Source organism: Idiotropiscis lumnitzeri, chromosome 12 (assembly GCF_059441095.1).
Source record: "Idiotropiscis lumnitzeri isolate Australia: NSW breed Sydney's pygmy pipehorse chromosome 12, RoL_Ilum_1.0, whole genome shotgun sequence".
Taxonomy (NCBI): domain Eukaryota; kingdom Metazoa; phylum Chordata; class Actinopteri; order Syngnathiformes; family Syngnathidae; genus Idiotropiscis; species Idiotropiscis lumnitzeri.
Genome location: NC_142402.1, coordinates 21336848 through 21356450, shown reverse-complemented (window position 1 = coordinate 21356450; position 19603 = coordinate 21336848). Strand labels below are relative to the sequence as shown.

Below are 19603 nucleotides of genomic sequence, written 5' to 3'. Positions count from 1 at the left end.
AGATAAGAAGAAGGGATAGTAGCAAAGAAATATATTTGTAGTGAGCCCCATCACGATATTGCCGTTCATCTTTCACATGGAGCCTGAACGATTTTATCATTGCGATCTCAGACAAGGCGATTTCCAAAGCTGTAATTTTTTTTTTTTTTTCCAGGGCGCTTGTGTCCCGCACTCACAAAGCAGTTCACACTAACCAGCGGCGTCATGATTCCAAAAAAGAAGAAAAAAAAAAAAAAAAAAGTCGCACTGTCGCCCGTCGTCCCAGAAGTCATTTATTTTGCTGCTGCTTGAATGCTCGGCGCCGAGCTATCTTGCGCCGCCGCAGAACCGACTTTATTTGGACCACATGCAACAGCAGCAGCAACGAGCGGCGTGATGCGGCTCGTCTCCTCCGTGATGACAAACAAACGAGCCCACTCACAAGAAGCGTTTTAAATCCGAGGAAGCGAACGAGGAGGCGCTAAGCGTGCTCATCGCTAAAGTGAAATACCGAGTCGGCGAGACCCAAAACAAGTTCTGACGTGTGAGCCGATGTCTCATTAGAACCGCGTCAGGACGGAGAGCTAGCAGCTCGGAACACAAATGTTCGATATTTATCGAAATGTATCGAGACGTGAAATAAGACGACGGCGACGTTAGCAATTTAGCCGTCGCTCTCCGACCGGAACACGGAAACGGATGACGTCATCACCACAAAGAGGTTATTAAATATTTATCAATAATATTTGGGCCACAGACTACTGACTTTTGAGATCTACATCTTAATAGATACATTTTTAATCTATTTAGCTTTGCTAAGAGACAATTGTTTTATTGAGATCTTATCTAAGATTTATGAACAAAGAAAATATACATTAGTGCAAAATCCAAAACATTTTGGGATTTAAATGCATTTTCACATCAATACAAAATGATACTTGATGGCAAGGCATTTTTAAAAACTTGAGGAAGAGCTGCCCACCTGTCCTTGCATTTTTTTAATGGCATTTTCTGTCATGTTTAGAAATGTCCGTGTACATTGTGGAGAAAATCGCAAGTTCAATCGAAATCGTAATATCTGGCAGAAAATGTGCAATTTCTTTCCTAAAATCGTTCAGGACGCGATGGCTTAACCGAGAAAACTCGATCAGTTTGTTTAAGCGGCGCCAAAATTTGCGCTTCAATCAAGCGTCTGTAAGTGCGTCGTGCAGACGCGGTTGGCTCAGCTGATGTGGACGCATCATGAGCAACAACGCATACAATCGGAAAAGTGTTTGTGTCAACAGCAAACAAACAGAGCACGATGCTGTCGTGACCCTTAAATTTCGCTCCTCCACTTTACGCCTCATCAGACATTCCAATTGGCCTTGCTGGGTAATTAACATCCTAATTAGGAGGTGGATTTGCATACGCGCTCTCATTTGCAACAATGTGACACTGCTCCCAACGCTTATGAATGCTAATGTTTCAACACACACGCACATGTGCGAGTATGGCCATGGATTATTGTACAGTGTGGTTACGATATTGGAGAAAATGGGATACTTTTGAAACTCAAATGGGTTTGTCCCATAAAAAAATAAAAATAAATTTAAAAAAAGTCGACAAAAATCACTGTTTCCTCCTAATTAGATATGTGACAAAACAGCGGCGACCGTGGCTCTCGGTGCTCACATGCAACGGCATGAACGTTACTTTCTTTTTCCGGCTGCGTAGATGACGATTGCTCGAAATTCCAAATAAGTCTCGGAACACAAAGCAAAAACAAACGACAAAAAGCAACCAAGTGACCAAAAACTCGGAAATAAAATGACTGCTGTTTTTCGGGAGTGGGTGAAATGTCGTCTACGTTTGAACAAATCAGGTTCGCAAATGTCCTAGAACGCCGTATTTGCACCTTTTTACGAGAAATTAGAAAAAAAATCTAAAAATATTACCAAACGGAAACAATGAAGGGGAAAGTAATTGAGTCACAACGGGACGCCCTCGGGATGTCAGTCATCGAAGTCAGGCGGGGCGGAGAGGCGAGCGCCTCCTCATTTTTACGTCTCACTTAAGCCCATCAAAACTTTGAAATTGAACCCGTAGCGGCGGAAGGAAAAGGGATTGTGAGCGGCGAATCCGGAAATCACAACGAAGGCCGTCGAAGCTCGAAGAAGGCAGCAGCGGGAAGGGCGAGGATGACGAAACTCTTTCGTTGTCGATGACAACTTTACCCTCGGAATGGCATCAGCTCAGCGGAGCGCATCGGTAAAGAGTGACGCCGAAACAAAAGTGAGAAGGAGGAGGGAAGACACTTGGGAGTGAACGACTGCAAAGGTGGAGGGGGGGGAGGGAAAAAAAAAAAAAAAAAAAAAACAGGCATCAAGGTAGGGCAGAGCAACTCCCAGCAGAGCTCGTCCAACCTGCGCCGAAGAGAAGCACCTGAGTTATGCGTCGCCGCTTCGTGTCGGCGGCTGGATTTATGTTCCGGCAGGGATGAAGCAGCTCGACGACTTTGTTGAAAAGACGGCCATAAATCGGATCTGCTTTCCCTCCTTTTATTCATCTTCTCTTCACAGCGTACAGAAAATCCGCTCTTCTTCTCTGTCTTCCCCGTTTTTTGTACTCATTGGAACTGGTCTCCCGCATGCGAAAGCCTTTGTCTCATGTAAACATGATTCCGCTGAGCTTGTGGAGCTGCCGAAGGAGGTGGCGCCACTCATACCGAATGCACGGCGAACAATGTGGCCTTGACGTCTTCCTCTTCAGAAGGAAAATTATTTGATTTTACAACAAGGCATCTTTGGAAAAGTGGATTCATTCGTTGACTTGAACGAGGGGGGGGGGGGCTATACGGTCAGTTGACACCGAGGTATGCATGTCGTCACCTTCTTAAAATCATGATCCAAGTCAGGGATGGGCAACTTAAAAAAAAGAGCCTGCAATTCCTTACCAAGTATGTGACAAAAAAAGATGTTTTAAAAATGGACACAAAATATTTGCATACGTGCAAAATAAATGTAAATAAAAATAGAATGAAATGTGTGCAACCCAGCAAATAAAGCAAAGTAAAGCCATCATGTCATTTCTTTTGACAGTCCAAATAGCGTTCGCGTTCAAAAAGGACGGCACAAAACTGATGAACAAGAAACCAACATTAAGAGCAACAACTGTTTTTTTACACAAAAAAACTCATTCAGCTATGATGTGCTTGTCCTGCATATCGTTCCAAAAATAAATGCGCACACACACACAGACCAGTATAACCAGTATAAGAGCCAGGGAACGCACAACTCAAATATGTCTGCCATCTAGTGGTAATAGCTGTTATTACAACTTCAAACGACAAACAACCCCAGAATATTTGCAGTTGAGCACTCGTGGCTTTGCATATTCACCGATTTTTTTTTCTGTATTTTCAATAGCTTGGATCAATTTTGCATATGAATCAAGGAGCCACTCACTTGTGGACGCATGACAATCATTTTTTTAGACATCTACATTCTTAGTTCAGCAGATCCTCAATCCTAGCCCAGAAATGACATTTCTAATAAAGATCATCAGAATTTGGTTTTGTTTTGTTTATTGTGGGGGAAAAAATGAGGGTGAAAAAAAACAAACAAACTCAAAGGCCATTATTTTTGGAAGGTGATGAGATGGCAACCACGCAGACTTCACATATCTGAAAATTGGATGGGTGGTCTGGGCCCAAAATGAGGACTAACGCCAGCTCGTTATCCGTCTGGCAATCGGCCACGTGGAGGTCTTTTAGAAAACAAAGAAAATAATGATTGCGTTTGGCTCGGCAAACGCAGACAATCTTACTCCCGAGACCCAATTAACACAATGTCCCGGCTTTTCAGGGCCACAGCAGTAAGTGCTGCATGCGCGGATTCAAGCGCGCGTGTGTCGGGAAGGCAAGAGAAACATTTGACAGTCGCTTTCAAGAGAGGATGGGATTGAATGTAATGCCCTGACCATGACTGCCCGCCATGTTTTCATTTGCATCGCTGGTCAACCAGCCAATCCACAGTCAGCGTTCCTAACATATTAAATGCTGCTATGGGGCGAAAAAATTAATTCATAAAAAACTACAACATGCATGCCTTAGCCACGGCGCACACGAGCAACACGACTAACAATCGGGAATAAATTTCAGTCGGAGAATCGCCCGTGCGCAGCTGGCAGTTGACCCACGTACATTTCAATTCCTGGTGTTCTTAAGGAACAAAATATTGAAACGCAACACATACTGTATTGTTTATTTTTGTCTTTTTGAACCACCCACAAAACGATGTGATTGTCAAGGAAGCGGCAGCAACTTTGGAATAATACAAAGAGGAAATGAATTAAGTTAACGTACTCGTACGTTTACGTCATTCCAGAATCGGACAACATTCTCTGACCCCGCACCCTCCTCTGTAAAATTCAACGTAATCCATTTTCTTTTAGTCATTTTGAAAAGCTCATTTTGTTCTCTTTGCTTTGCCTTTAAATGTCTTCAACTGATTTATTTGTAAAAATATTTTTTTCTCATATTGTAAAGCACATTGAGTTACCTTGTGCAGGAAAATGTACGTTTTAAATAAAGCTGCCTTGTCTTGCACGGCCGTTTTTTTAACGCCCCTCATAACAGCTAACACAACTTGCATGTACTCTTCAGCAATTAAGTTACATTTTGTCGCTAATTTCATCGGAAAGGATTTATTCAGGAAAATGACCTCATAATTGCGATGTTCGCAAGCGTTCGCAGCTCAGGGAATATAATCTTAAATACAGTTTGGTTACATTCAACCATGAGATTGCACATTTGAATTTCAGTTGTAAAACCACTTTTAAACTTTATTATGGTAATTTTTTTTAATTCAACCTCCTTGTGCACTACTTTTTTTTTTTGCAGCTCTCATGGAGATTCGTCCAAATTTCTCTATTGTTTATCCTCAAAAGGTTCGCAGGGAATTGTGGATCGCATCCCATCTGATTTGGGGCAAAAGGTTGACTATACTTTGGGTTGGCCTGCAAACAATCACAGGGCACATGCCGAGCCAGACAACCATTGACGCCATCACTGAAGGGGAACTGCACACTGCCTGCCAGCACCGTCACATCTTTACCATATCGAAGAGAACATTCCGAAGAATCCGAAATACGTCTCATTTTGAATGAATACTTAGTCCTACTATGCTACTGCATCTTACTGTCGATCAAGATGGTGCAGAGGCAAATGTTTTTTTTCGGTGGTACTTGGGGTTACAAAAAATAAAGTTAGAGAACTAAGGGGTCGTGTCGTTGTCAAGGAAGGCGATTTCTTGACCCAGTTGTTCCTTTGCGGTAAATACAAATTGAACACCTGTCCCGTTAATTGTGACGTCCTCACACCGCACAGCAACTCTCAAGAGGGGGGGGGGCGATTGGGGGAAAATTCCACGCACACGCCTCAAACGAAATTGTATAAAGCATAGGTGATAAAACAATAAAGTGGCTGAAGTTGACGCTCCGGAAACTTTAAAATGCGTTTTTTTTTAAACGAAGAATAAGTATTTTGTCACTTCCTACCTTTTCCCCCGACAGCACACCAGAGGCCACAGACGAGCCAAAAAAGCAAAAGAGACACGGCGACTTTCGCCATGGTGGTCGTTTGTGACGGCAAAAGCCTCGGCGTCTTTGCCTCCTCCCTAAACCGGCGCGACGTTTGTGGAGCTGAGCTTGTTTCGCCACTGGCGATTCCGTCTCATCCTGGGCGTGTAGAGAGACGTTCACGGAGAGCTCGGAGAGAGAAAGCGACCAATAGTCTTCGTCAAATGCCATTTCCTGTAACTCCGTTTCAAAATAAAACGCCGGGTTGTTATTTTGGCGCCAGCTATTTAGTAGTTAGCAATATAATATATAATAATGCCAAAAGCTCAATTTGATGAAACCGCTTTTAGCTGCGACTGTACGGTTCTGGAATATCCTACTCTTCTACAAACACTCAAACCCAACATAATTGTTACCATCATCTTCCTTTTCAATTCGTTATTAGAAACTATTTTGCGTTAAAATGCAGAGGCGCTGCCAGGGATTTCAGGCCGTATGAAAACGAATCACAAATCACGTTTTAATAGCTCAGTGATTGAGAACATCTTTTTTGAGTGAGAGAGTGGCAGAATAATTGCATTTGATGGCACAAGGTACAAAGTATGTTCAGTTTAAATGTTTGGTGCGAGTCGGGCAAGACGACGAAACTATACTACAGTACCACATACCGAATACTTCTACAGGGTCATGTTGTCCAGGTAATACTCCAAGAGCCCTTCTTTAATAGCCTGTGTAATTACTGCTAATTAGATAATAGAATAATAGCTTTGCACTCAACTAAACAGGCTCAGATTTCATACTGAGTGAGTACGTTGAGATACGTTTTGTGTTGTTTCTGTTTGGTGGTGTGCCACGAGATTTTTCTAATGCAGTATCTTGCTTAAAAAAAATAAAAGGTTGGGCTGTGTTTGAGTGTTTAAGTCAATTTTCAGCAATGTCTCCTTTAATGTTGCATGTTCCTTATTTATGTGAGTTAAGGTAGGTGTGGGGGAATGGAAATATATCACCCTGAAAATGATTACTTGCTACAGTTTGCTGCATTCCAGCTGAATGTTCCTAAAAAGAATCAGAACGACACAGCTTACGCCGTCAGAAATGGAAGTCTTTCAGCTTTCACACCATATGTTCTCCAATTATTCTTCCTTTCTCCTCTGCTCTTGGGTGTGGGTGTGCGCTCAGGGGATTAGAGCGAGAGGCAGCCCTCAAGTGAGTTGGAGGAGAACAACAACACAAGCACATATGCAGAAAAACAAAGTTGCATGCGCACGCTGTCACATTTTCCTTTGTTATTGTTTCCCTGAAACGGGTCAGCTGGTATAAAGCAATCAAGAAGAGAATTATAATGAAGTGTTCTTTTACCTCATTAGCTTCTTTGTATTGTTAATCATCCCAAATGAATATAAGAGGTGGGATTTGCTAAGGATTTCACTGTTTTAACAAATACCAATGTGTTAATTGCCCGTTTGTTTTTTTTTAACATGTACTAGTTTTGAGCCTTAATTTAAACTTCAAAAATGTCAAAACTTTCATTTAAACTTTTTGGCTCTATAAGAAGACGATATTACCAAGTAACGATCTGATTTATTATCCATCGGATTTACAGTGGGCTACTCATGGTGAAGTGCTACACTCACCTTCATTTGGCGCTGGCATTGATGGTTTAGTTCCCACTCAGGACTGGTGTGAATGGTTGTCTGTTTCTGTACGCTCCCCGTGATTAACTGGTGGTGACCAGTCTGATTGCAGTCTGCCTTGTGCCCAAATTTTGTCAATGTGTGCTCCTGCTCACCCCCGACGCCAAACTGGATATGTATTATTCAAAATGGATGGAACATGTGTGCGTTATCGTGTTTTCTACTAATTAATATTTAAAAAAGTAACCAAAGTGAATTGTTTATTATTATTCTATACAATTATTTTATATAATTATTTCCGTCATAAAATAAGTCTTACATTGTGCATTTTAGACCTGTCGCCGGCTGCGATTTGTCTACTATTTAAAACAATTCAAATGTTGTATTCCGGCACCATGGACAGCTCATTAGTGACTTTCCGTCCACTAGATGTCGCACTTAAACTGTTGTCTGTTTTAAACGCCCCGTAGCACGGAACAATAAAGTGAGGCTTGTCATACATACGGAACTAAAACAGTGTGACACATACACGAGGGAAATTACGCCACTTAAAATGTAAAAATCGCTGCTATTTTAGTCTTTAGTTACGTATACGAATTTTATCAATAGCTTGTCGTTTCAATGTATTACAAAAAAAATTGACTCAGGGTTAGTGGTAACGTCACATCCGCATTCTTAGTGCTACAGGAATCCAATATGGACGCCTCCATAAAGGCGTTTGTTATGGCTGCTCCTTCCTAGTAGACGTCCTCAAAATAAATATGAGGCCTTACACCAAAACAGTTTTTGAAAGCAAAAACTACATTCAAGGTACGTTTTTCCCATCTCAGTGTATATTCAGCGACACAGTGAGTTGACTGTCCTGTTAGTGATGAAGTGCTTGTTTTAAAAAAAAAAATTCTATCACTTTCTCTTAACATTTGAGAGTATTTCGAATATTCTGCGTAATGACATAGAATTTGCACAATGCACGAAAAGGGACATAACTCAAAATAATCACGATAGAATAATAATTTGGATGAATGAATGAATTATAGCCTTAAAACAATAATAATCAAATTGAAAAAAACATTTTCTTTTTTTTATAAAGACCCTGTTAATGTGGGGGGAGGGCAGGCAGTTGCCTGTGTCTGCCTAACTGTGAGGTTGACCACGAGTAATGTAGTTTATTGTATTTGTAATGTTAACGTTTATGGCCTCAAAACATGGCCACGTGTTCATTGTGATGTCATAGACATAAAAGGAATTTTGTCTAACAGGATACACTCCCACAAATGTCCACAACCAGTCATCAGTGACCTGGAATCCAAATCGACTCTCAGTCTGTCTTTTAAAGTGTAAGGGACAGGAAACAAAAATTACCCTAAAAGCTTTTTTTTAAGGAGCGTACAAGTCCAATTGATGAGATTAATTTATAGATATTTTTCACAAAACTTTCCATACAGAAATACTGACAAAATTGCTACATTTTTTATTGACGGTCAGACAGTGGTCTATATATTCCCACCCAGAAGTGTTTCCAAATGTAACGCCCAATCCATGAAATACTTGGTTAATGTGTACCAATTTGAGAAACCGTTCATTGCGACGTGGATAGTTTTATTGTTTAATACAACATCTCAAAATGTGCACAAAACTATGTATTTTCTCTCGTTTTCAGGTCCTTTTGTCATCTTGAGAAGGACTTTATCCAAAATGCCCATCCAGCGTGTGCCGCTTGTCTTGCTGGCTTGCGGGTCCTTCAATCCCATCACCAACCAGCACATGAGGCTGTTTGAACTTGCCCGAGACCACATGCACAGCACAGGTGAGAGCTCGTTTGGTCAAATTTGCCCTGTGCTGCTTGTGTGCGTTCCTAATGTGAGGCCGAAACATCCATTTCAACATCCGTGTTTCTCTTCGGAGTGAAATCAACCATTAAATAGTCAAAAACACAGAAACATTTCAAATTAGGTTTCAATAATGAATCGAAACGTGGTCAGTGGTCATTTTTTGTCTTAAGCATCAATTGCTGCAAATGTTATATTGCAATATATTCCGTGATTTAACTTCTTGGCATTATAAGTTCCACCAAAACTGTCGCCTATGCTTCAAATAGCTTCCTTTTTTTTTGCGTCAGCTCTCCTGACCCAGAAAAAGTGAATTTAAATCCCCCCCGCCCCCTTCCCAGGGCAGTACCAAGTGGTGGGTGGCATCGTGTCTCCTGTGAGTGACAGCTACGGAAAGCAAGGCCTGGCGCTGGCAAAGCACCGGATTGCCATGGCAAAGATGGCGCTCCAGAGTTCAAACTGGGTCAAAGTGGACGAGTGGGAGAGCCAGCAGGCTGACTGGACTGAAACTGTCGTCACCATGAGGTGAGAGTTCAACTTGAAATGACAAAGTTTTAAATGTGAATAAACGCTTACTATATGCACTCATCAAGTGTCGGTTCTGGTTTGGAAAGTTGAACTTTGTCAGCCGTTTGGAAATAGTTTTACACAGTGCCCCCTAGTGTTCACACTGAGACACCACATAACTGAAGTGCCGCGTGTTGCGGGCGACAGTTGAATTGTGGCAAGACTCAGAAAAAGATGCACTCGGATGTTAAAATGGGCGTAAAGACAAGTTGGTCCTCGAAAAAGTTGTATTTTTGGAGTGAAACTTCTATCATGTTCAAGATCATTTGTGTGGTTTGTGAGCAATACTCTGCACATTTTCGTCACCATCGCGAGACATGGTGGAATTTACAGGTATCGATACTTGCTACTCAAATGTATTGATATCTCCTTTGCTTGCGTAAAAATCCATTTCCAAAGTGAAATTTGCTGCTTCCACGTTGCAGCATTTTAGCCGAGGTAGAATCTCGCCAGCTAAACTGCAGAAATGAACGCAAATGTTACCATATTTGTTGACTTTGCCACACATCAAATTATCGGAATGTAACAGCTTGTGTGAATTTGCACATTCACACAAGTGTGTCCTGTCGGTACCGGACAGGCCAACTCGTTGTGCCCCAATTTTGTGGGCTTGCCTGCTGTTACGTCTTTGTGCTAATTTGGGCACTCTGTAAAATCCCCTTCCAGCTCGCTTGATTCAAGCACTTTTTTTTTTTTCATTGTGCTTCCCCGTTTCTCATGATTCCCCACAAATCCCCTTACGAGCGTCGCTCCTCCCCTCCACATTGTTGGTTCTGATCCCCCCCGTTTGCGCAATGTGGGTGCTGATCATGACATAAAGCGGCCCGTTGTTTCCAGGCGCTGAGCACCACACCTCATTTCACGAAGCAACACTTGGAATTGAACTGCTTTAAGAAGCTTAACGGCTGTGACATTTTTCACCATCACGCTCACGGCTTCCTTCGGTCCCGTACGATTACGCGTCATTCGGCATTTGAATAATACACACGTTCTCAAACATGCCAGAAAAAAAATGTCATTAAGTTTGATAACATGCCACCTTTTTTTCATGACAGGTATCATTATGGTCGCATTCTAAGCGAGTTTCAACAGAGGATGCATGAAGACGCCAGCGGAAACAGCAGTCACTCACAAAGTAAGAAATTACAAACCACAAAACCTTTAAAACCTTGTCCCCTTTTCTTCTTCTTTTTTGGGGGGGAATACTTGCCTCCTGAAAATATAGTTGCAGTAAGTCAGGTAGAAATAATTTATTGTGTTACAAAAAAAATAAATAAAAATTCAATCTACCTGTAGGGACCAGTATCAAGTGGCTACTGGGACCGGTGGTTCCGGACCACCGTTCTATGATACACAAATGCTCCCTGTGAGTTTGTGGTGGTTTGCCAATCGTTTGAATGTACAAAAGCACGCGTTTCTCGCTGAAATCTTTTCTTTTGCATATGTTGCTCTTTTACAAGCTTAGCGTCAGCGTGAAGGATTTGTCGCCCGCAATGTGTGAGAACGTGCGTAAGCAAAAGCCGACGGCTGCCTTCAGAGTAGGAGGGAACATTTTCATGCGCTGCGTTCGCAAGACTTTGCTCACGACCGCAGGTCGCATTGCGTTGCGTTGGAGCGGGCCCAAGTGAGCGCAACATAGAAAGTCTTTGAATAAAAAGTCATGCAGACGTTTAAACGTGAGGCCAAACTAAATTGGACAATCGCAAAAAAAAATAAAAAATAGTCAAGCGATTGACCCGCACACGTATACCAACTCACATCCTGACTTAGTTGTGCAAAAAAAAAAAAGTAGTGAAACTCTTAACAGTTGGAAGTCTAGGAGGTCAGATTAAGTTCAACTGTCCAGGTACAATTTGGGTTCATCCTGAAATTCACCAAACGCTGACTATCGCAATCGAAGAGCTCACACGACCGAGCCCCAGACGTGACATTGGGGGGGAAATGTTGATTGTGGCCACAATATATCATATTTTGCGGAATTATTCATTTGTAGCCTTTCTGCCTCTCTTTTGCCCTTCAGGCCTTCCTCCTCAGCTCAAGCTTCTGTGTGGAGCCGATTTCCTGGAAACCTTCAAGATCCCCGGCTTGTGGCGGGACGACCACATGGAGGAGGTGGTCGGTCACTTCGGCTTGGTGTGCGTGAGTCGAGGGGGGCTGCAGCCCGAGCAGACGGTGCACGAATCAGACACCCTTTGGCGCCACCGACAAAACATCTTCCAGGTCAGCAAATGTCCCACTTGTGTCGCCATAAAAGAGCTCCCTCTGCTGGAGACTCAAAGAATGGCCGAATTAAAGCTTCAAACTGCATTATTTAAAGGCAGAGTAAGCAGTTTTCATGCCGCTGGCCAGATTTGAAGGTAACGTGACTTCGCTCCACCCTCGCCTCGTGTCACCGACCCAATCCACATCCTTCATGATTGTGCACGTCACATGCACCGACGTTTGCTATGGTTCATTCACGTTGCCAAACATGAAATGTTCTCAGTTTGATGATATATTTTTCGTAATGTTCAAATCGATTAACAGTTCTTGAAGACGCGGCGACTTTGGCAAGTGGTTTCTAGGCCTGGCGATGCAAGCGTCTGCGTCGGAAATCAATATTACATGTTTGACCTCTGAAAAGTCTCGGCGTGATGCTGCTTGTGCAGAAGCCGGCTGACTGAGTGTGCGTGGGAGAGCACGAGCAAATGATTGACACATCGGCCTTCTGTCTCTGAGAGGCCCAGTTCTGTTGTGCCGTGAAAATGTTTCAAACAAAAATTCAAATTCGAAGATTCAAGCCGAGAGAGATGTTTTTCCAAATCATCATTTTGAAAAGATTCTGATGTCAGTTTTAACATACAGGATATGACTTTTATTTAGATTTTTTGCAAACTGCACCTAGCAACGCATCCGGAGCTGACTAATCTGTCGATTTGCAATGTGCACGTTTCACCAACCAATTGTGCTGAAATCCTTCCCAGGTGAAAGAATGGGTGAGGAACGAGACGAGCGCGACAGAAGTCCGGCGGGCTCTCCGACGGGGAATGAGCGTCAAATACTTGATCCCGGACGGCGTCATAGAATACATTGAGCAGCACAACCTGTACACTGAGGACAGCGAGAGGAGAAACGAGGGCGTGGCTGTGAGGCCGCTCGCCAAACAAGCACAGCAGCCGCTGGAAAGTTTGGACGACTGACTTTTCACAAGCGACGGGAGATTTAGTTCCGCTAGCTGATGATAGAACGGAGGTAACACGACCGTGCTTGCACTTGAGCCCCTATTATGGTGTGGTCGCTCATTCTGGGGCGGGGGCGGGGGGGTGCATTCATGCAAGGCCAAGCTACCAGCAGAGAATCTGAATGATTGACAAGTGTGAGGTCAACACAAGACATCCTTGAAGTCCGAATTCAATCGCAGATCAGCGCTTCTCTTCTTCTCGGTCGGGGACGGACGGGGGAGGATTTAGTCGACTCGACCGCGGTGTGCTGAAGATTTGTGCAACAACGGTTCCATTGATGTTGGACTTTAATGTCTTTTGCAGAAAACATCCTTGCTCGACTTCACTTCATGGACGTTCAGCGTTCCATCTGGGGATGAATTTTAATCTGGTAAATGTTTTCAAATTCTTATGGAAGCAACGAGGCTGGCAGTAATAAAATGTATTTTGCTTCTCGCTGTCGGTTTGGTTTTCTGGCTATTATTACGACTCCATTTTTTTCCCTTTTGGTTTAAAACACGTTTTGAGGACAAAATCGAAAACATTTTAAAAGTGACGAAAGTCATAAATGAGGGCTGAGTGGAAGGCCAATGACCTCATGACGAACCAAAAAGTTCACCTTGAATCGCGGTGTTTTCACGTTTTTTGCAGAATTAAAACGTCTTTTGCCAGATGTGTTGAACCCGGTGGCTTTATATCCTTCATATTTACGTATAGATGCCACAAGCACTACTTTTGTCTAAATGGTGATCCTCAACTGCATGAAGTTCCTCTGCGTGGAGATGCCTCGGAATGGCGGAAAAGCACTCATTTTGACTAAATGAAGCTCCTCAACATATTTTCTCGGCACCAAGCTGGCTTCAAAGAAATATTTTTATTTTGTTTTGACTTGAGCACAGTCAATAGAAGATTTTTGTCAGCAAATAAGATTCCGAAGAACAATCACAAATATTTGCAAAGACACGTGTTTTTCACCCAACTTGTTATTTTTGCCAGCTTTTTTTTTTTAATTCATTTATTTTGGGCTGGCCAGCAGTATTTTTTTTACTGACCTCCCTTTTGGGCTCGCAATATGAGAACCCCAAATTATTCGTATAATTTTTTTAACAAAAGCAAACACTTGTTCCATTCTTTTCCCCTCCACTCAGATGATTGTGCTTGTAGAACTTCATTCAGGGCGTTTTAATCGACAGTTATTGCATGGAGTTGCTGTATCGTCTACGTTGTATTTTTACTGAAAGAAACTCATTAAAAGAATAAATCAGGTGGCGTTATATATGTGGAGCTGAAGGAAGTTCATTTATCCTAATCCCTCATGGACGTCGTAAGCACACACAGGTGCTTTGTATATTAAGCGGGCCTGCGCCGTAGTGAGTGAGGCTCAGATTGTTGCGTGATTTTTAACCATGAGCTGGAAAAGAAAAATGAAAACCTGGCAAGTAATCAGATTAGGGTTTGAGTTTGGTTTAAATGGGAGATTGTGACGGCGGGATTTGCACTGGAGCACAAGTGGCCTTCCACTGCAAACCTCCTCCACAACTGAGAGGAAGGGAACCCCCGCGGAGAAGCTGCCAAAATGCCCGTGGATCTGAACGGATACTGGAAAATGATTTCCAATGACAACTTTGAGGAGTACCTCAAGGCTCTTGGTGAGTTTGGCTCCAAATACAGGACTCGAATGAAACTCTTCCAACTCTTTTGCCTTTTAATTGAGGTTTTTCCAAGATTGACCAAATAAAACGAGCTCGCTCCATTTCTACCTCATCTCCGTCCGAAAAGTAAAACGTGTGCAAACAAATAACAAAACATTTTCTTCTGGTTGCAGATGTTAATGTTGCCATCAGGAAAATCGCCACTTTGCTCAAGCCGGACAAGGACATCGTCCACGACGGGGATCACGTCATCATCAAAACCCTGAGCACCTTCAAAAACTACAACATGGATTTCTATGTGGGCAAAGAGTTTGAAGAGGATCTGTCCGGGGTGGATGACAGGAAATGTATGGTGAGTAATAATCAAAGCCGAAAAGTACATTCCTTTTACCTGGGCTGGGAGCGAATGAGTTCATATAAAAGCACACAAAAAATAAAAAATAAATTTTTGAAAGCAGTGCAGCTAAAGACGAACACTGTTGGGAATAAATAATACTGCAATTTATGTAACAAATAGAATTTGAATTTGGAATGATGGTTAGCACGTCTGATTGTGTTGAGCGCAACAGAGACGGACGGCCTTGGCCTCTCGCATTTAAGACGCCGTGCCGCCATCACGCAGCCACAAACAATGTGCAAACGATGTAATAAATGAAGAAAGAGCGAGTGGTATTAATAGAAATAATCCCATTGTGGTGCATGTAATCCAATCATGACATGAATGCTGAAAGGGATCATTAATACCTTGAGAGAGAAACGGCATTTTTTGTTTGCCGATTACCGATAAGATATAATCTGATTTAAAGGCTGAGCGTGAAGGTCGCATGCATTCTTTATGAGCTGATTTTATCGGAATGTTGACGGGCTGCGTGTTCACGTGTAGATGTTATTCATGACTGATTATTCTCCTTGGGCTTGATTACGGCTCAGATATACTAATGTCTCGTTTTGACCTGCGCACTCAGACCACCATCGCCTGGGAAGGCGATAAGCTGGTGTGTGTGCAGAAAGGCGAGATCGAAGGAAGAGGTTGGACCCACTGGGTGGACGGAGACGAGCTGCATCTGGTAAGGCGACATCACATTCTGCCATGAATATCAATCGCACATTTTGGATACTTTAATCCAAATCATTAAATGCCTCGCGGCGGATATGCACAGCGCATGTATTTTCTCATGCAACTTCAAGTAGCTTCACTCGTGATGTGCTGGACACAAAATGTCTTCATTTACAAGAGCTTCTTTATAAATCCAATGGCACATGAACTGGAGCCCCGTTTTTGGCGGGTGAGACATTGCAGAGCAACTCACAATAGATGAAAATCCGCCTTGTAATGTTTTGTATTTCACCCCTTCCATGTACTTTAAACACATATAAACTTGTTGTTTGGGAAAGTTTGTCTTTTGAATTTAAAATGGCTTACCTTAACTAGAACCTCACGTCACATTTCGGCCAAATGGAGAACATGTGGTCGATTATCGCAAATTTTGGTGTTGTAAAAATAAATTCTTGTTGTCGCATGTGACACATGCTAAACTAGCAAGCTAGCTGGAGAGTTGATCTCTTTGCGTCCGTGAATAGCAGCAACAAATTACTCATAAACTGTGTGTCACATCGGTTGCAATGACTACTTTTTCTCTTCTTTCATTTCTTCAGATTTTTTGGGCAGTTGCCAAAAAATTTGGTGCGTTGTCGCCACCTTTAGCAAGACTTGCCTTCATACTGTAAAAAAACATCAAAGGAAATTAGCTAAAAGTGTTTATGCAAATTAGGGTCCCCTCATTTGTGTACACATGGACAAGTTAGTGTTGAATTTTGAAATGCGTGAGGAAGCCATCGTCCGAGAAAATCCTATCGTGACTCTTTGACCGCTTTGCAGTTGTAATTTCTTCAAAGCACTTTAAAATCTTATCGCAGGCCCCATTGTGGTCTGTAATGAAAGCATTACCATGAGAAAAGAAGTCCATGATGTAAAAAGCAATGTCACAAGCTCAGCATAATGAAAATTCCTTCTGTGTTATTGCGGCCTACAAAGCTGAAGCGAAAAGTAATCAGCTGAATTATTTCATCGCTCTGATGACGTTTTCGCATAGCAGGAAGCGGACAGACTGACGGAGCATTTCATTTCAAAGCAGCAGTGCTCTCTGGTGGTAGGAAACAGTATTGCAAGACAGAGGCCACTCGGACGGCCTTCCAGGGAAGGAATTTGCGGATTCCATTAAGATTCGTGGAACATTGGGCCACCAATTTAATGTCAAATTGGAAATACTGTTTTCCAATTGGAGGCATATACATAGTCAGAACATTTTTGGGTTCGTCCCACATTAAAAAAAACATGTATGTTTGGTTCATTAAGCACAATACAGTAATCGAATGGTGTCTTGAGATACAAGTGACCCAATTGACAAGTGTTTTGCGATACGAGTTGTGTGTATTAAAAAAAACAAAAAACAGTTTTCCATTGGATTGGTTTGTTTAGCATTGTTCTAACAAATGAAGTACGCCACAGAAAGGCTAACAAATAGGAATAGATTTTTTTCATTGTTAGGTAATGTACTTTGACCCAAGAGTGTGAGTGTGATTGCAGCATGTGAGCAATCTTCACATGGTGATATTGCTATATGTTGCGCTCTCTTCAGCTCATGTTTTATTTGTTCATAGGAGCTCAGAGCTGGAGGAGTGGTCTCCAAGCAGGTCTTCAAGAAGTCCTAAAATGGCTCCGATACCCAACGAGATGGTACCCCACAGCTGACATAGCATCCAACCTCCCAATGAGTCCATTCATGCACTCATCAACATTCCCTCCCTCCCTGTATAATTTTATGCCACCAATCAAACATTAACCGGATCTACCATCCTCGATTGCCTTGCTCTGTCGAAGACCTCTCGAAAAAGCGACACGCACGCCTATCGTGGAGCATCCCCAACTGGCTCAGGACAGCTGCGACGGTACTTTAATCAACCTATCTATATGCATAGATGCACAGATGCTGTTAAGAGTAGTTTATCAGACGGGTGGACCGCACTGATGGATCTGGTTGCAACTTAGTTGAGGGATGCAAGTGTCTTTTAGTAAGCATGTCACTTAAAATGCATGTACATAAATTATATCCCTCCCAATTCTTTTGGGACTGTGTCACAGACAGTCAAATAAATCAATCAATAAAATGAAATCCAACACTGTCTTGTGATCTGCACTCTCTTGAGTTGTTAAAAATTTCTTTCAGAGAAATATTTTCTGTGATTATTGTGAGAGTGGACATTTGTTCCTTTCGTTCCTTCCACTGGCCATGATGGGAAATGGGAGGTTATTTGCCAATGACGAACTAACGGCTGTTCGAAAACTGCAGTTGTTTGTTTACATTCAACCTTCTGACTTCAAATGTGTTCCTCCTGCTTCAGTTTGCTTTGAAAAAAGTATATTTTGATTACACGTAAAAAAAGATTACATTTTTTAAAATTATTTTGTTATTTATTGTGTTGTATTTTTTTAGGTTTGAACTTTATATGGACTTTTGGGAATAGATTTATATCATTTCAAATATTACAATTTAGGTAAGGGAGTCCTTCTGAAACTGCCCAGACTTCAGAATTGAAGTTACTATCAGACGTTGATGTTACAAAATCTTCTGTATACATTCTAATCGCATCCAAGGTTTGCACTACCAGCGTGGCGTTGCCGCTCTATGTTTGTGTCCTCAGGAAGCTCTCCATTGAGCGTGCAAAGATCAAATGATTCTTTGCCCCCCAAAATTCCACCTCTCCCTTCAAAACAACCCCCTACAAACTATAAAGTGACTTATTAATAGTTCCGTGTCCTCATGCCCCCCCCCGTATAAAACCTATCTCACTGATTAAAGTCTACCAAACACAACAAGAGTCACCAGCTGACACCATGCCTGTGGACTTGAGTGGGAAATGGATCCTGGAGAGCAATGAGAAATTTGACGATTATATGAAAGCACTTGGTAAGATGTGTATTTTGGTGCATTGATTGGTCAAAAGGTCATCCAATTTAATGCTCAGTCAAGACAAATATCCAAAGCATCTTTTGCCTGTAGATGTTGACTTTGCGACGCGAAAAATCGCTGCCTGTCTGGCTCAGACCAAAGTGGTTGTCCAAGAGGGAGACGTGTTTGACTTGAAAACACTGAGCACCTTCCGGAACTATGAGGTGACCTTCACGGTGGGCGTGGAGTTTAACGAGTACACCAAGGGTCTCGACAACAGGAATGTCAAGGTGAGTGGACACCTCGAATGTGGAGATGAGATGAGATCTCAGACGACGCATGGAGGCGCCTGTGTTGGATCGAATAAAGTATCGTTGGTGATTCTTAACCGCTGCATCTGACACTGTGGAGCATATTTTGATCTTCTGCTTGTAGCCGTGGGTGGGCAACAGGGGCAATGTCAGCCTCTGTGACACCGTTACCTCAGCGCCCCTCAGACGGGGTCCCACAGGGTTCAGTTCTAGGTCCCTCTTTCTTTTCTCTTTACTTACTATTTCTTTCCACACAGTATTCCATGCCTTAGTCACTTTGAGTATACGTCTAAAGTCAGTCACCCAAGTCGTCTAAAAAACAATCCATTCCAGTCCTGTGGGTGGCGGTAATGCACATCCACAGAAGAGTACTATTTATTTATTTATCGATTTCCAACAGTGCAAGGGTCAAGGATGAGCTTCATCTTATCCCAGCTGATAGTGAGAGGAAGGGGACACGCTGGACAGAAAGCCAGCCTTTATATATTGGAGGGGATCTGAGCAGACATGTCGTCTATAATGTGATTGTCATGAAGTAAACGATGCAATTATCATTATGTTGACTGCAGAGTTTGGTGACCTGGGAAGGGGACAAGCTTGTTTGCATCCAGAAAGGCGAGAAAGCAAATCGCGGATGGAAGCACTGGATTGATGGAGACAAAATGTACATGGTGTGTTTTCAAATAATGATCTTCAAGATTTTCTGGCTTGTGATTCAGTATTTGTTTATTTTTTACATGTCATCCTTGTTCTAATAAATTATCTCTCCATACAGGAGTTGACGTGTCAAGATGCAGTTTGTCTACAGGTGTTCAAGAGAAAAGAATAAAAGACTAAAGTTCTTTGTGTTATCTTTTTAGGTTTTAAGTTTGGCTGCATCATTAAATAAGATTGATACACAGCTATGAAACATATTTAAATA

The 19603-nt window shown here is 42.3% G+C and overlaps 4 protein-coding genes across 5 annotated transcripts in view; 3 read left to right on the top strand and 1 right to left on the bottom strand.

Annotated features, from left to right (window-relative positions):
* Positions 1–5730, bottom strand: part of clstn2a (calsyntenin 2a) — a 65776-nt gene extending 60046 nt beyond the window's left edge. Inside the window, exon 1 of the mRNA XM_088311013.1 lies at positions 5518–5730. Within this exon, the coding sequence (XP_088167139.1) occupies positions 5518–5590 (73 nt within the window). The 5' untranslated portion in view covers positions 5591–5730. The remainder of the gene's footprint in view (positions 1–5517) is intronic.
* Positions 5731–7711: 1981 nt separating this feature from the next.
* Positions 7712–13224, top strand: nmnat3 (nicotinamide nucleotide adenylyltransferase 3). Of its 2 annotated transcripts, XR_015846082.1 has the most exons (7): positions 7712–7982; positions 8833–8979; positions 9343–9526; positions 10624–10703; positions 11589–11788; positions 12532–12799; positions 13093–13224. XR_015846082.1 is itself a non-coding variant. In XM_088310285.1 (6 exons), exons 1-6 carry the CDS (start codon positions 7934–7936, stop codon positions 12745–12747), a joined length of 876 nt encoding a protein of 291 aa, XP_088166411.1. In that variant the 5' UTR covers positions 7712–7933; the 3' UTR covers positions 12748–13224. The 2 variants fall into 2 exon arrangements, 1 of the variants encoding a protein (XP_088166411.1); XM_088310285.1 differs by having other exon boundaries at positions 12532–13224.
* A 1022-nt stretch (positions 13225–14246) lies between these two features.
* rbp1.1 (retinol binding protein 1, cellular, tandem duplicate 1) lies at positions 14247–17603 on the top strand. The gene is made up of 4 exons (XM_088310287.1): positions 14247–14417; positions 14594–14772; positions 15386–15487; positions 17082–17603. Exons 1-4 carry the CDS (start codon positions 14345–14347, stop codon positions 17130–17132), a joined length of 405 nt encoding a protein of 134 aa, XP_088166413.1. The 5' UTR covers positions 14247–14344; the 3' UTR covers positions 17133–17603.
* A 695-nt stretch (positions 17604–18298) lies between these two features.
* On the top strand, positions 18299–19523 carry rbp2b (retinol binding protein 2b, cellular). Its single transcript, XM_088310286.1, has 4 exons — positions 18299–18388; positions 18482–18660; positions 19251–19352; positions 19457–19523. Exons 1-4 carry the CDS (start codon positions 18316–18318, stop codon positions 19508–19510), a joined length of 408 nt encoding a protein of 135 aa, XP_088166412.1. The 5' UTR covers positions 18299–18315; the 3' UTR covers positions 19511–19523.
* Positions 19524–19603: the final 80 nt, after the last annotated feature.